General features: G+C 39.3%; 1 protein-coding gene across 4 annotated transcripts in view; it reads right to left on the bottom strand.

Moving 5' to 3' along the window:
• Positions 1-12,883, bottom strand: part of AMBRA1 (autophagy and beclin 1 regulator 1) — a 165,322-nt gene extending 152,439 nt beyond the window's left edge. For 3 of the 4 annotated variants that reach the window (XM_081315060.1, XM_081315062.1, XM_081315063.1), the window contains exons 1-6: positions 12,695-12,883; positions 3,363-3,599; positions 2,796-2,854; positions 2,086-2,269; positions 1,381-1,553; positions 60-126 (exon numbers count right to left, since the gene is read on the bottom strand). In XM_081315060.1, the coding sequence (XP_081171186.1) occupies positions 60-126; positions 1,381-1,553; positions 2,086-2,269; positions 2,796-2,854; positions 3,363-3,497 (618 nt within the window). In that variant the 5' untranslated portion in view covers positions 3,498-3,599; positions 12,695-12,883. Of the gene's footprint in view, positions 1-59; positions 127-1,380; positions 1,554-2,085; positions 2,270-2,795; positions 2,855-3,362; positions 3,600-11,288; positions 11,467-12,694 lie in introns of those variants that run through there. The other variant, XM_081315061.1, reaches the window with a different exon arrangement.
• Between the last annotated feature and the right edge of the window lie 651 nt (positions 12,884-13,534).

Below are 13,534 nucleotides of genomic sequence, written 5' to 3'. Positions count from 1 at the left end.
CTGAAGCTTCTCACAGACAGAATATTTAATGTCTTCCAAATGATTTACAAAACAATTACCTGCTGGTTGGAAGGATTAACAATTGCTGTGAGTAAATAATGCCCAAGGGGATCAAATCGTACTAGTCTGAAATAGAAAGGAAGATATAATTTCAACTCCAGCTATTCAAGACAATAATATCTACAAGTTCTAACAAACTTGCCACATTTCTAGTTTTTGAAAGAAAAAAGTGCCTGATTTTAGAAATCAGATCGCATCTAACTCTCTCAGCAGCAACGCTTCTGTAAAATAAGATTTTCAGTTATCATTTCAGAGTCAGTTGTACACACAAACAAAAGCCCCTATATTTCAGAGATGTTTCTAATTTACAATTAGAATAGTTTCAAGTTACACATGCTATATAGAAGTTGCTTAAAGTAAATGATCATTTCAAACAATTTTAGTTAACTTAATTCAACATGATGCATTTATACCTTTTGTGTATTGGGTATTTGTAGGATTGTTACTAGGATCACCTACTATTTTCTGGCTTTTATTGGCTTAACCTAGAGAACAGCCTCCAAAAGAACCACCATTTCATTCACTTATTTGTCTCCTTTCAAACCACTAATTTCTAGATAAGCACAATTTTTGCAGAGCAGTTTCAAGCAGTCTTTAGTTTTCAGGTTCACCAAGACTTACGTTGTAATTTGATCCTATCAACCAGATAGTTGGGCTTTTGATGCCTCCGGCTAACAAAATATCCTGAGTAATATTAATCAGTAAAGCAACTGCCTTGTTAATAGTTTTTTTTCCTTTTAATAAATATTTATGCCCACTTGCATATTCTATGTGCCTCAGTTTCGGCTATGTCATTCAAAGTATCACATACAAGTATTATTGCCCAACTGCCTACCTTGCTGTACTACTTGTGAAAGGCTATAGTTGTTAAAGAAGTGTAACAGGATAGGTGAGTCGGAGCTCATTAAAAATGGTGTACATCTCTGATCTAGATAAGCAACACTGCTTCAGTTTCACTTTATTTCAGATAAAGAAATATAACAGTAGGCAGTTGCAGCTATGAATTTGAATAGAACTATTGGTAATTCTCAAATTGTAGTAGTAACCACTTCTGAATACACTCTTCCTTTGGAAAAACTCAAAATAGCTTATGTATCACTCCCTGATCATTTCCAACTACAAACCATCAGCATGTGCTAATATCAAATTCAACACCGACGCCAATGTGGCGATCTCCCATAATACCTCCAGTTTTGTCAATTACTCGTTCCTATTTTTGATCTATAAATATACCTCGAGTGATTTTATCCAAGGATTTCTTCTCACAACAGTTACTCCTCCACTTCCTTGTCAACTAGATACGCGCCCAGGATTACTCACCGGACTCGCTCCATTTCGCTAGCTGTTTTCACAACTGCAAAAGGCTCCCGGCGACTCCAGTCCCAGAAGTGAATCTCATTGGCTGTTGCAATTAGCAGAAGTTGGGCCGTTGGATGAAAAGCCAAGGATGCAATGGCATTGTTGCTATCTGTAAACCAGCTCTCACTTCCACCCTGAGAGCAAGTCAGTGTAGAGTCACCAATGGTTTTGAAACAAAAAAAAAGCCAAAAAGAAAGTAACCTGTCTAAAACATGTTTCTATTCTCTCTCACCTTTAGCTAGATCTAGAATTCAATAATAAGGATCAGCACATATCCTTCATTTTTTTTAATCACACAGGCCCCCATCCTGCACCAGTGAAACTAGGATTCTTTACTTCATTTGCCACAAGCTCATTGCAATATATTGTCTATAGAAGTTACCTAGGAATTATCATACATTCTAGAGAAATGAGAAAAAAAGTCATTTGAGTTGACAGAAACATTTCAACTATGCTGCACTAGCAAAAAATAAACATGAAAAATACCCACTCATGCAAGTGTTTTATTTAAAGACTTTTTTAATATATAAAACCAATCCAGAACCCACCTGATGTTTCTTTACATATTTAGAATGGAAAGGGATGTACACTTAAAGCAGTAACTCCCCCACGACCAAATCATCCATGCATAAAAAAAGAAATAGATGTGTGCTAGAAGGAACTTACATGCAAATCCCAGATTCTAACCTCTCCATCGAGGCACCCTGAAGCAATAAGCCCTGGGATAGTGGGATGAAAAGTTACACACCATGGTGTGCGTCGATGTCCAACTAGCGAGTGAACACACTTGCCCGTTTTCACCTCTGTGATGTAAATATTATGGTTCACGTGAGTTGATGCCATGAGAGTCCTGGGGGGGGGGGAAAGACACCATAAGCAGTTAACTGAGGAGGGGAGGAGAAGAACCTTACTTAAACATCACAGCAAGAACTGTGGTGGAAATTAGCCTTCCCCAACCTGACACCTCCAAATACCTTAAACCAGAGCTCTCATCACGTCAATGTACACAATAATGGCCAAGTTGACTTGAAAGTATAAACTGGGATTATCGTCCAACACTTCTTGAGAGCTCAACTTGGGAAAGGCAATAATAAAATAACCTGTTTTTAATTTAAATGTGTAGGATTATTCACAAACTGGAATTACAGATGTGTTCAAAGATAGTAGTTATTTTAGCATTTCAAAGATAATTATTATGCAATATTTGTTTTTATGATCATTTCATTCTTCCCTTTAGTCACCTTAAATGTTTTGGGGGTTTTTGGTGGAAAGGCATAACACACTTCAAATTTTCAAAGTCTGGAAAAGACTGATTGCCAAATGTATACTTGGAACATAATAAAAAACAACTAAATAAATAAACAAATAAATAATACCTGTCTGGACTGAATGCTAGCAGAAAAGTGGAGCGTGGACTATCCGGTAATTCAACTTTCTGGAAGTTAAAAAGTACAGAACATTTTCTAAGCTCAAATTACTTGCTATATGTACCATCATTTTTGCTTTACAGAAAATCAACATTGGGAAAATCAGACATGTTCTTAAAACTTCCATTATATCATTTCAAAAAGGCTTTAAAACCAACACATATACAATATGTTAATCCAAATCTATTAACTCTGCAAGTACAGTACATTGAACTATCCTCAAGCAAAACACTCAATACACCACACTCAATACATTCTTTTTATAATTAAGGATGTGTCAATCCAAAATGTGTCCCCATATAAGGGGGTTCCCCTAACCCTAACCAATTTGCTCAAACTGAAGAAGCTACTTGGATGAGCAGCAAAACATTTCGAACCAAGAAGAAAAGAAGTCCAGTTGCCATGACTCAATTTCCAGACAACTCTACCTGGATGATTCAGAATCTTCATTGACATGCCTCCATATAAAGCAGGAAAACATTAAAAACCCTTTAGAATTCCTGCCAAGTGTCTCACCTTGCCTTCCCATTTCATCCAACGGGTTTTGTCTTCAACCAACTCCTGCAAAAGACGCTGTGCTCCCAAAGCTTGTGTTCCACGTTCTCGGCCCCAAAGGATTCGCACAGCATTCTTTTCTGGTACAACCTTCATGATTTTAGTGCAAAAAATGAGTCACTGACAGACACTCAATCTCAAGGGCCAAGGATCTACAGAAGAGCCATCCACATCTCGCAAGTCTATCTTCATGGAAATCTAGATAAGAGACATTTCAAAACAGACAAAAGACAGAAGTTTCCAAGGGTCAGTACAAATACATACAATACAGAATTCATGCGTTTATGAAGTAAAAAGGTAAAGGTTCCCCCGCACATGCGTGCTAGTTGTTTCCAACTCTAGGGGCCGGTGCTCATCTCTATTTCAAAGCCAAAGAGTCAGCACTTGTCTGAGGACGTCTCCGTGGTCATGTGGCCGGCATGACTAGACTCCAAAGGCGCACGGAACACTGTTACCTTCCCACCGCAGTGGTCCCTATTTTTCTACTTGCATTTTTACGTGCTTTCGAACTGCTAGGTTGGCAGAAGCTGGGACGAGTTAACAGGTGCTCACTCTGTTACGCGGCACTTGGGATTTGACCTGCCAAACTGCCCACCATCTGATCGACAAGCTCAGCGTCCTAACCCACTGAGCCACCACGTCCCTTTTGTTTATGAAGTAGTTGTTCTTAAATGCATGGCACAACATAGGAGAACAAACCCATCAGGACAAGATTCAGCAGTCCATCTGCATTTAAAAGACAAAGGCCACTCTTTTGAAGACAGCGAAGTCCACATTTTAGACAGAGAAAACCACTGGTTTGAAAGAGGGGACAAAGAATCATCTATGTCAAAATTGAACAGCCCTCTCCAACATCATCAATCTCCAGTCTACAACACAGTCCTTTCAGCATTGCCAAGAAGGCTCTATACCCATTTGCACTACTCAAGTAACCCTGAGGACACAGATAAATCTCCAAGTGGCCTCAACAGCTCTTTAAAAGAATGCAAATGACCAGCTGTTTGCAAGGAATATAAATCCTTCCATTTCCCACCATTCAATCGGAGCTGAAGAAGCTTCTTGGATGAGGAGTGAAACATCTTCAAAGAAAATCAAGAAAGCCCAGTTGCCTCTTGAAAATAAATGCACCTTTGGGACAACCGTGATTTGGATGACTGAGAATCTCCACAGACATCAGGCTAGAAACCAAGAGACTGTGAATTCTAGTTCCACTTTGGCCATGAAAGCCATCTGGGTGACTTTGGGCCAGTCACTCTCTCTCAGTCCAACCCACCTCACAGGGTTGCTGTTGTGGGGAAAATAGGAGGAGGAAGGTGTGTTGGATATGTTGGCCGCTTTGAGTTATTTGTAAAAATAATAAAGGCAGGATATAAATAAGATCATTTCATTAGACTGGAAATATATAAGGAATCAAATCCCTGATTTTTATTTAATACTTATTTTATTGTAATCTTTTAATATGGACATTCTAATCCTGTCTTTAATTTCAATAAAGGTAGGGATCAATATGCATTGTTCTTTTTGAAATATTTTGCATGCAATGTATTATCTAGAATGAAATCAGATAGATTTAGAATTTATCCTCAAAATTGTCTCACTCAATAAGCAATGTAGCCAAACACACAGAAAAATGAAGTCCACTATTGTGATTATGCTTCCTGTTTCTATAAAAGATGAATTATTCATTTCCAGAATTTTCCTGTAGGTTTTGCCTACAGAAATAAGTGATGTAGCAGATGCCACATTACAAGTAAAATGTAATCTTTAGATTATGAAAGCTTACAGAAAAAAAATCATGTCAATTTCTATAAACAACCAAAAAGGAAACTGGAGAGTTCTTATTACCATCTTAAACTCACTGAGGACTTCCAAATTGCTTACCTAGACACCAACCGTTTATGAAGAATAATATTTTAATTAGCCACAAGAGAAATTTTCCTTGTTAAAAAAAGTTGATAAAGAGTTCTTAAATGAATCTTCTGCAGAAATTACTGTTCTCTGATAAAATAAATTCAAAATTCTCAAACTTTTTTTACAGATTCTATATCCTAAATAAATTTTCTCCAAGGTCCCTAAAACTGTAACACAGAATTCTAGTAATTGTACAAAGCTCATTTAGTCAACATAATGTTTAATGTTTTATTTCTTAATTGCTGTAAGTCACTTTAAGTGCTTATACAAATACAGAGGTGTGGTATAAACCATATGTATTTCAAAGGATATAGTTGCTAGTTTAATTTCTACGTCAGTAAACAACTTCTTCAACTCAAAAGCACTTGAAATAAGTATTTGGCATGTCTTGGAGAAGTTCTTGGCTAAATATGGGTATGTTAAGTCCTCTTTTGTTTCATCAACTGAATGTAAGCATGGTTAAATCTTTACTTTGACTAAAAATTGCAAGTTGATGGCTAAATATTCCTACTGTTGAAAAATACCCTCAACATTCTAGTCCAGAATATAAACTTTTCATCACAAAAAAACTTTATAGAAAATGGCGTTCGGAATTAATAGTCTCTTCGTCCTCCTAGTAAAGCAAGAATTAATGGATTTCTGAATTATAAACAAAATAATCAAAGAAAGACAAGAAGAAAAAAAATAAGCTTTTACTATACTTCATAATAGTAAATATGACAAATGAGAAATCAGAGACATAAGAAGGCATTTTTGTAAACACGTTCCTTATTAACAGCTTCTGTTGGAACAAACTAAGGAAGGCAATAAATAAACAATCCCAACCAGAAAGAACATTCCATTACACAGATACTAGGAAAACTACATATTACACAAGATACCTATAGAACATACTTCAAAGATTAAAATACTGAAAGATATGAAGTATGTAGTCTAAAAGGCTATCCTCTCTGGAAAACAGTCCTCTCTTATAAGCAATTACATTTAAGCACTAACAATTCAACCAATACATTGAGTACCCTGAATCTCATGTCTGATGTCTCACTTTTCCATACTTTTATGTCAGGGGTTCCCAAACTATGGTCTCTGGCTCTTGGCCAGCGGGCCGCAAAAATGGCTGGCCAGGGCATGCACTCATGGGCACACATTCTCCCCCCACTTGCGGTAGCGCCCAGAGCCCAGTTTGTGCATGCACACGAGTGCAAATGGGAATGCTAACAAGGGGGGCGTGTGCCCCATTTGTGCATGCACGAACGGGCCACTAGTGTGGGTGTGGCCTTTGCACATGCGCAAATGGGCACTGTGCCAGTGGGCGTGGGCCCATTAGCGTGCATGGACACGTGCACACGCAGAAATTGCTGCTCTCCCCTCTGGGCTGCGGCCCAGAATGGTTAGAGAACTCTGCTCTATGTGGATGATTTGCTTTTATAGAAAATCTTTTTAGTACATATCTAGAGTTTCATAGAACAACATTCAATCACACAGGTAGTCCTCGGCTTACAGCCATTTGTTTAGTGATTGTTCAAAGTTACAATGGTATTGAAAAAAATGATTTATGACCGTTTTTCACATTTTCTACCATTGCAACATCCCATGGTCACATGATCAAAATTTGAGCACTTGGCAAGAGACATGTATTTATCACAGTTGAATTGTCCTGGAGTCTCATGTTCACCATTTGTCATTGTCCCAGCCAGCTTCCGAAAGCAAAGTCAATGGGGTAAGATAGATTTGCTTAACGAGCACATGATTCATCTAACAATTAGCGATTCGCTTAACAACTGTGGCAAAAAATTGTAAATTGGGGCAAAACTCACTTAACAACTGTTTTGCTTAGCAACCAAACTTTTGGGTCAATTGTGGCCATAGGTTGAGGACTACTGTATCTATGTTTATTTAGAAGTATGTCCCACTAAAATCATGTGTAATTTCATTAAATGGGCTGCTAACTTTAAAAAAACACTTTTTCAAAACTGTTAGGTTCCAAATTTCATATTCTAGAATGTACAGAGGCTTTTTCACTTTATTAAAATTGATTCATTATTCATTTGCCTATTCTTTCATCTTGCAATAGATCTGGCATAGCTATAATGCATTGGTCAGTAGCCTGTATAAGTATTTCTGCAAATTAAACCTCTCAATACCATCATTTAACAATAATTTATGTATGTTTATAGTTCTAAAAATATTTATCTTCTGATTCTTGCTGACTACTGCATGATGCATCGCAAATACTTGAGTCTGATTTCTGGGGAAGAAATGGCAAACCGAAGACATTAAAATGGGAAGCTGACAACTGCAGTGGAATGAAGAGCCAGCAAGTAGACTGGCTCCTTGTAATTCCTCTACAAAGTGAAGACTTGAGATCACCCATAAGTGCTCCATAAATTGCTCCTAGTGAGGAGATTGCACAACCGCAAGATTGTGGTCCACAGCAGGTTTAGAGCAGGGGGCCCCAACCCCTGGTCCATGGACTGGCACCAGTCTGCGGCATGTCAGAAACCAATCCACACAAATAAGCAAAGCCCCATCCACAGGATGCAGGCAGTATGTGGTACCACACCCCCTCCAGTCCGCAGAAAAACTTCCCTTCACGGAATCTGCCCCTGGTGCCCCAAAAGGTTGGGGGCCATTGATTTAGAGCTCTTGAAATGAGAGAAAGTCATTTTTGCTCAAACCACAGTGACACTTTTATGGGCATTAGATCCATATACTTCCCTTTTCTAACCACTGTCAGAAATTGCTGGTTAACTGCTTTTCACCTATTTGGAATCTGGTGAGTTTCTTTCAATCCCAGGTGAAAGAAGTTTTAAGTACAAGTTTAAGTACTTTTTTTTAAAAAAGAAATCTGGAATAAACAGCAAAAGGGTCATTAAAACTTTGGTTTTAGAAATTATAAATGGGCTAGGGATCCATAAGATTTTGGAATAAATTTTAAAGAATCCTTCCCATCAGAAAATATTTTTTGAATTTCTTACAAACATGACAGAATGGGACTTTGAAGGTTGCACACTACAGTCCTTGACTTACAACAGGTAACGTAGTGACTTTTCCAAGTTACAACGGCACTGAAAAAAGTGGCTTATGATAATTTTTCATAAGCATCCCCATGGTCACCTGATCAAAATTCAACTAGTTCATACTTATGACAGCTGCAGTGTCCGGAGTTATGTGATCCCCTTTTGCAACCTTCTGACAAGCAAAGTCAATGGGAAAACCACATTCACTTAACAACCTTGTTACCATTTTAACAACTGCAGCGATTCACTTAACAAACGTGGCAAGAAAAGTTGTAAAATGGGAGCAAACTCACTTAACAAATTTCTCACTTAACAACATACATTTTGGGCTCAATTGTGGTCATAAGCTAACAACTACCTGCACAGGGAACCAGAAGGCACTAAAGATTATAATCAAAGGAGAACATTTAATAATAATAATAATTTTATTTGTATACCGCCCTTCTCCCGAAGGACTCAGGGCGGTGAGTAGACTTACTAAAATAGAGCAAAATATTTTAACATTGAACATATTGATGAATATTTTGAACAATAGATCCGGAACTTAATTCTATAGATAGACTGTGTTTAAAAGAAATCATGGAACAGGAAATTTTACCAGACAAGACTGAGACTGATCTGAAAGTGGATTTAAAAATGACAGGCTACAAGAATGATATGAAAAAAGGTGCTCCACTGGATACACAAATGAAACTGGAAACAAATGAAATAACAAACCAAAGAGTGACCTGGATATCTATCCTATATTGGATTTACAAAAGAGACTTCTTAAAACTTTAAAGAACTTTGTGAGAAGGGAAAAAGAAATAATGAAAAGAAACCAAGTATTAGGACATTATTTAGAGGGATTAAACTCTAGATTGTTAAAAAATAAAAGAAATATAACATTAATTTACTTATTTGATCAAGGTTAAAATAGGTATGTTATCTCTCATAACCCTTAATGCACTTTTGCTGACCAGAACTGAATGATAAGAGTTTAAAAATTTGTTTATAGATAAGAGATAAGATATGGGAAGAGATTATTTATTGTATTTTAAAGGTGATAAATTTACTAAAATTGTTTATACTTGTGATGAACGGTAGAATTATTTCTTTATATTTTTTTTACTAATTATTTTTTCTTATTTTCTATTTTTTATTTTCTATACTTTTTATTTTTTATTATTCTTTTTTTAGTTTGTATTAGCTTTTATCTTTTTAATAACATTTAATAAAACTACTGCTAAAAGATCAAACACATTACTCTGGACAGCTAACAGTACTTAAAACAGTAAACCAAATTATTATTTTAAATGGGATAAAGCATCTGGCTACATCTTATGAAATCTCAAGATGATATATAACTAACCTAAATTAAATACTAGGGAAATTAAGCTAAAAGTTATTTAAATGATCTCAATTTTTTTTAAAAAATGAGTTAATTACAAAGTGAAATTCAGTAAAGATAAATTTAAACTGTACATTACCAGTAAAGTATTTGCAAGTTTATTTTTGACCGCTCTTTCCAAGTATTCTTCTTCCAACTATAATATTCAAACACAAGTTGTTTGACAGCCATGTATTTGCCAAATGTGGAACAGAACCTTTTTCACAGAAGTATATCCAGTCTGGTATTTGATACCAATATTAGGATATAATTTGCCACTGGAAGAGGTTTTAATATTTTGCAAGTCTGATTGGGTGTATTTTGTGTCTCTGTGGGAATTCTGTTCTATAAAATCTGATTTTTCAAAATTTTAAGAGAATATGGGATTGTTTTGGATGATTTAAAAAATATTAGTATAAAGTGGGCTAACAGACATAAAATACACCAAATCGAACTTTTTTTTTTTAAAAAAAGGTAAAGGATTCCCTGAAGATTTTACTCTGCTAGTCATTGCAGACTATAGGCAGTGGTGCTCATCTCTGTTTCGAGGCCATTGAGCCAGTGCTGTTCAAAGACGAATCTGCGGTCATGCAGCCAGCATCTCATGGAACACTATTACCTTCCCATCAAAGTGGCACCTATTTATCTATTTGCATTTGCTTGCTTTTGAACTGCTAGATTGGCAGGAGTTGGGGAGAGAACAGGAGCTCACTCCATCTCGCGGCGCTCAGGTTTCGAACCTGGGCTGTCACAGTTTTCCAGCCAACAAGCCCAGAATCTTAAACTGCTGAGCCACTGCACCGCTCCTTAAAATCAGATTTGGAAAACATTAAAATATTTAAAATTATATTCTAATATTGGCACGAAATAACAGACTGGATAGAGTTCTATGAAAAATGTCTATTCTTCACTTAGGGAATAGAACACATGGCTCCTAAGCTTGCCTCATTTGCATATCTAAAGGTGAGAGGATACCTGAAATGAGTGTTCAAAAACATACATGCAAGTACTTTATTGGTCTATCTAAAATATTAAAACCCGCACTTTTTATTACTGCCACAGAGTTCCCCAAGCTATATTACATTAGATAATATCCAGGAGAAGGCAAGAAAGACTGAACCCAGGGTTTATTTATACAATTTTTCAAAGTACACAACATTTATTTTTGACGGATTTTATAAATAATGGGAGAATTACCTTGAAGCAGAAGAATTAAAGCTTTCTTGCTTAAGGGTTAGTATTAGCATACTCCTATGCTTTTGGTATGTTTTATTAGATTTACTGGTTTTATTAAAAGCACAAATGTTGACAGGAAAATAAGTTTTCTACTGGCAACATATTGAGGGTTTCTGGTGGGGTTTTTTTTTGGAACTGGGGTGTCTTGCTGGGATCTTTGCATCTGACGCATATTACATCATAAAATGATGGCTTAGGGGGGGAAAAGAACTTATTTTAGAACTGTTCAAAGTCCTAATTTTTTTAAAGAAGTTTTCTTTGTATACATGCGGCCGGAATACAGATTTTAAAGAAAAGGATGCTGTTTCCTTTTATATAAAAGAACCTGCAATACATATAATTGTAGCTTACCATATGATGTTGGGGAGATTAGCATGGGTGAGACTGCATTCATTGCCCTTCTTAAAGGGCAAACAGTCGGATCTGCTTTGCAATTCCGATTACTTACATACGTAGGTCTCACCGTGTTTTCTCTTAAATAAACCTACACAGGGTTACGTAGTTGCTCTCCACTAAAAAGAGGTGTGTGTGTGGGGGGGGAAACCTCTTGGTAAAAGAGAACAGGACTCTCTCTGCGTGTGAGAATGTGAGAATTTAGGGTTACGTAGTCGCTCTCCACTAAAAAGAGGTGTGTGTGTGGGGGGGAGACCTCTTGTTAAAAGAGAACAGGACTCTCTCTGCGTGTGAGAATTTAGGGTTACGTAGTCGCTTTCCACTAAAAAGAGGTGTGTGTGTGGGGGGGAGACCTCTTGTTAAAAGAGAACAGGACTCTCTCTGCGTGTGAGAATGTGAGAATTTAGGGTTACATAGTCGCTCTCCACTAAAAAGAGGTGTGTGTGTGTGGGGAAAACCTCTTGGTAAAAGAGAACAGGACTCTCTCTGCGTGTGAGAATTTAGGGTTACGTAGTCGCTCTCCACTAAAAAGAGGTGTGTGTGTGGGGGGGAGACCTCTTGGTAAAAGAGAACAGGACTCTCTCTGCGTGTGAGAATTTAGGGTTACGTAGTCGCTTTCCACTAAAAAGAGGTGTATGTGGGGGGGGGGAGACCTCTTGTTAAAAGAGAACAGGACCCTCTCTGCGTGTGAGAGTTTTTCTAGCAAGGCGGAAGATCGAAAACTCTCCTCTTTAGGACGGAAGCAAAAGAACCCCCATCTCTGCCTTCAAAGAGAAAGAGAGAAGCAGGAAAAGGAAAAGAACAGAAGGAAGCAGGAAAGGTTACCTTACCCGTATTTACGTGTGCTAAAACAAACCAAAAACCCAGGGGAGGGGGAGGGGAATAAAATATGCCAGAAGATGCCGCAAAAAAACACACACACACACACACACACACAAAAACCCACAAGCCAGCCAGCCAGCCCTGCCGCCTCTTAAGCAGAGGCCTCTTGCTGGGAGGGAGGCTGACCGCCATGAAAATATCCGCGGGGGAGGCCTGGGACTCCCCTAAGGGGTCCCAACTCTTAGCCAGGCCTATGAGCCGCACCCCTACTCCCGAGCCAAAGAAGGGGCGATGCTGCTAACCCGGGTAGCTTCCCCGACTGAAGGACGGGGTGGGTGCTCCAAGGTGGGCGGGCTGGAGAGCTGAAGACGCCAGGCTAGGCCTCACCGCCTCGTAGCCCAGGCGGCTCGACCTTCAGCGCCCGCCGGCCCTCTCCCGCTCTTCCCCGCCATCCCCTCCAAATCGCCGCTCGTGGCCCTCTTCCCCCCGCCGGCAACCCCAGGAGGGGAAGCAGGCCCAGAATCTCTAGGCCCGGAGCCTACCTGGGGCAGGGAGGGAACCGAGGCCTGGCGGCGCACTCAAACGGCGCCCCCCCCGCGCGCGCGCGCGCGCAAACGGCCGGACGGTTGAGGGAGATGGGGGCTCGGGAACTGGCCGGGATCTAATCGGGGAGGAAACGACCCAAATCCGGCGACGATCTCCCCCCGCCGCCTCCTCCTTCCAATGCAGCTTCTCTCGTCGTTGCCTCTCCGGGTTACTATCAAGGCCAGGGCGCCTAGCCGAGCGCCTGGCAGTCGAGTCTGGAGCCGTCGCGGAACGAGCCCCGAGCCAATCGAACGAAGGAGTCGCGGTTAGAGCAGAGCTGACGAGCGGGATTCAGAGAGCGAGATCCGGGCGGGGGAGGGGAGGGGGGGCTTCTGGAGAGGAAAAGGAAGGAGAAAGCCGGATTTGCAAGATCCTTTCAGTGCTGATGTCATCTGATCCTCGCCGCACATCCGGGGGGGGGAAAATCCTGAGGATACCGATGACCTATCCTTTCCCCCTTCGCCTTTCCTTGCCTTTCCTTTCCGTCTCTCCTCTCCTCTCCATCTTTCAAAGTACATATCCATAATTTTTTTAAATTGAAAAGTTTTTCGATACATTTTATCTTTAACAACCCCTCCCCCCCACCCACTACCCAACCCTCCCCCCTCCCCTTCCCCCCTCCCCGTCCCCGACTTCCCAGAGCTAAATACAAGGTATAAAAGTAAAAAAATCATAAACAACCATATGCTAACAACAATAAGCTATTAAGTCTATCGCACTCTAGCTCGTATAAAATGACTACAAGCAATACTAATATCACATCAAAACTTATGCAAATGCTAAATGAAACTTTTTGG

This window comes from Vipera berus (assembly GCF_964194415.1).
Source record: "Vipera berus genome assembly, chromosome: 1".
In the NCBI taxonomy this organism is placed as follows: Eukaryota; Metazoa; Chordata; class Lepidosauria; order Squamata; family Viperidae; genus Vipera; species Vipera berus.
Note: the sequence above shows the minus strand (reverse complement) of the source record. Positions and strands in the feature narration are given on the sequence as shown.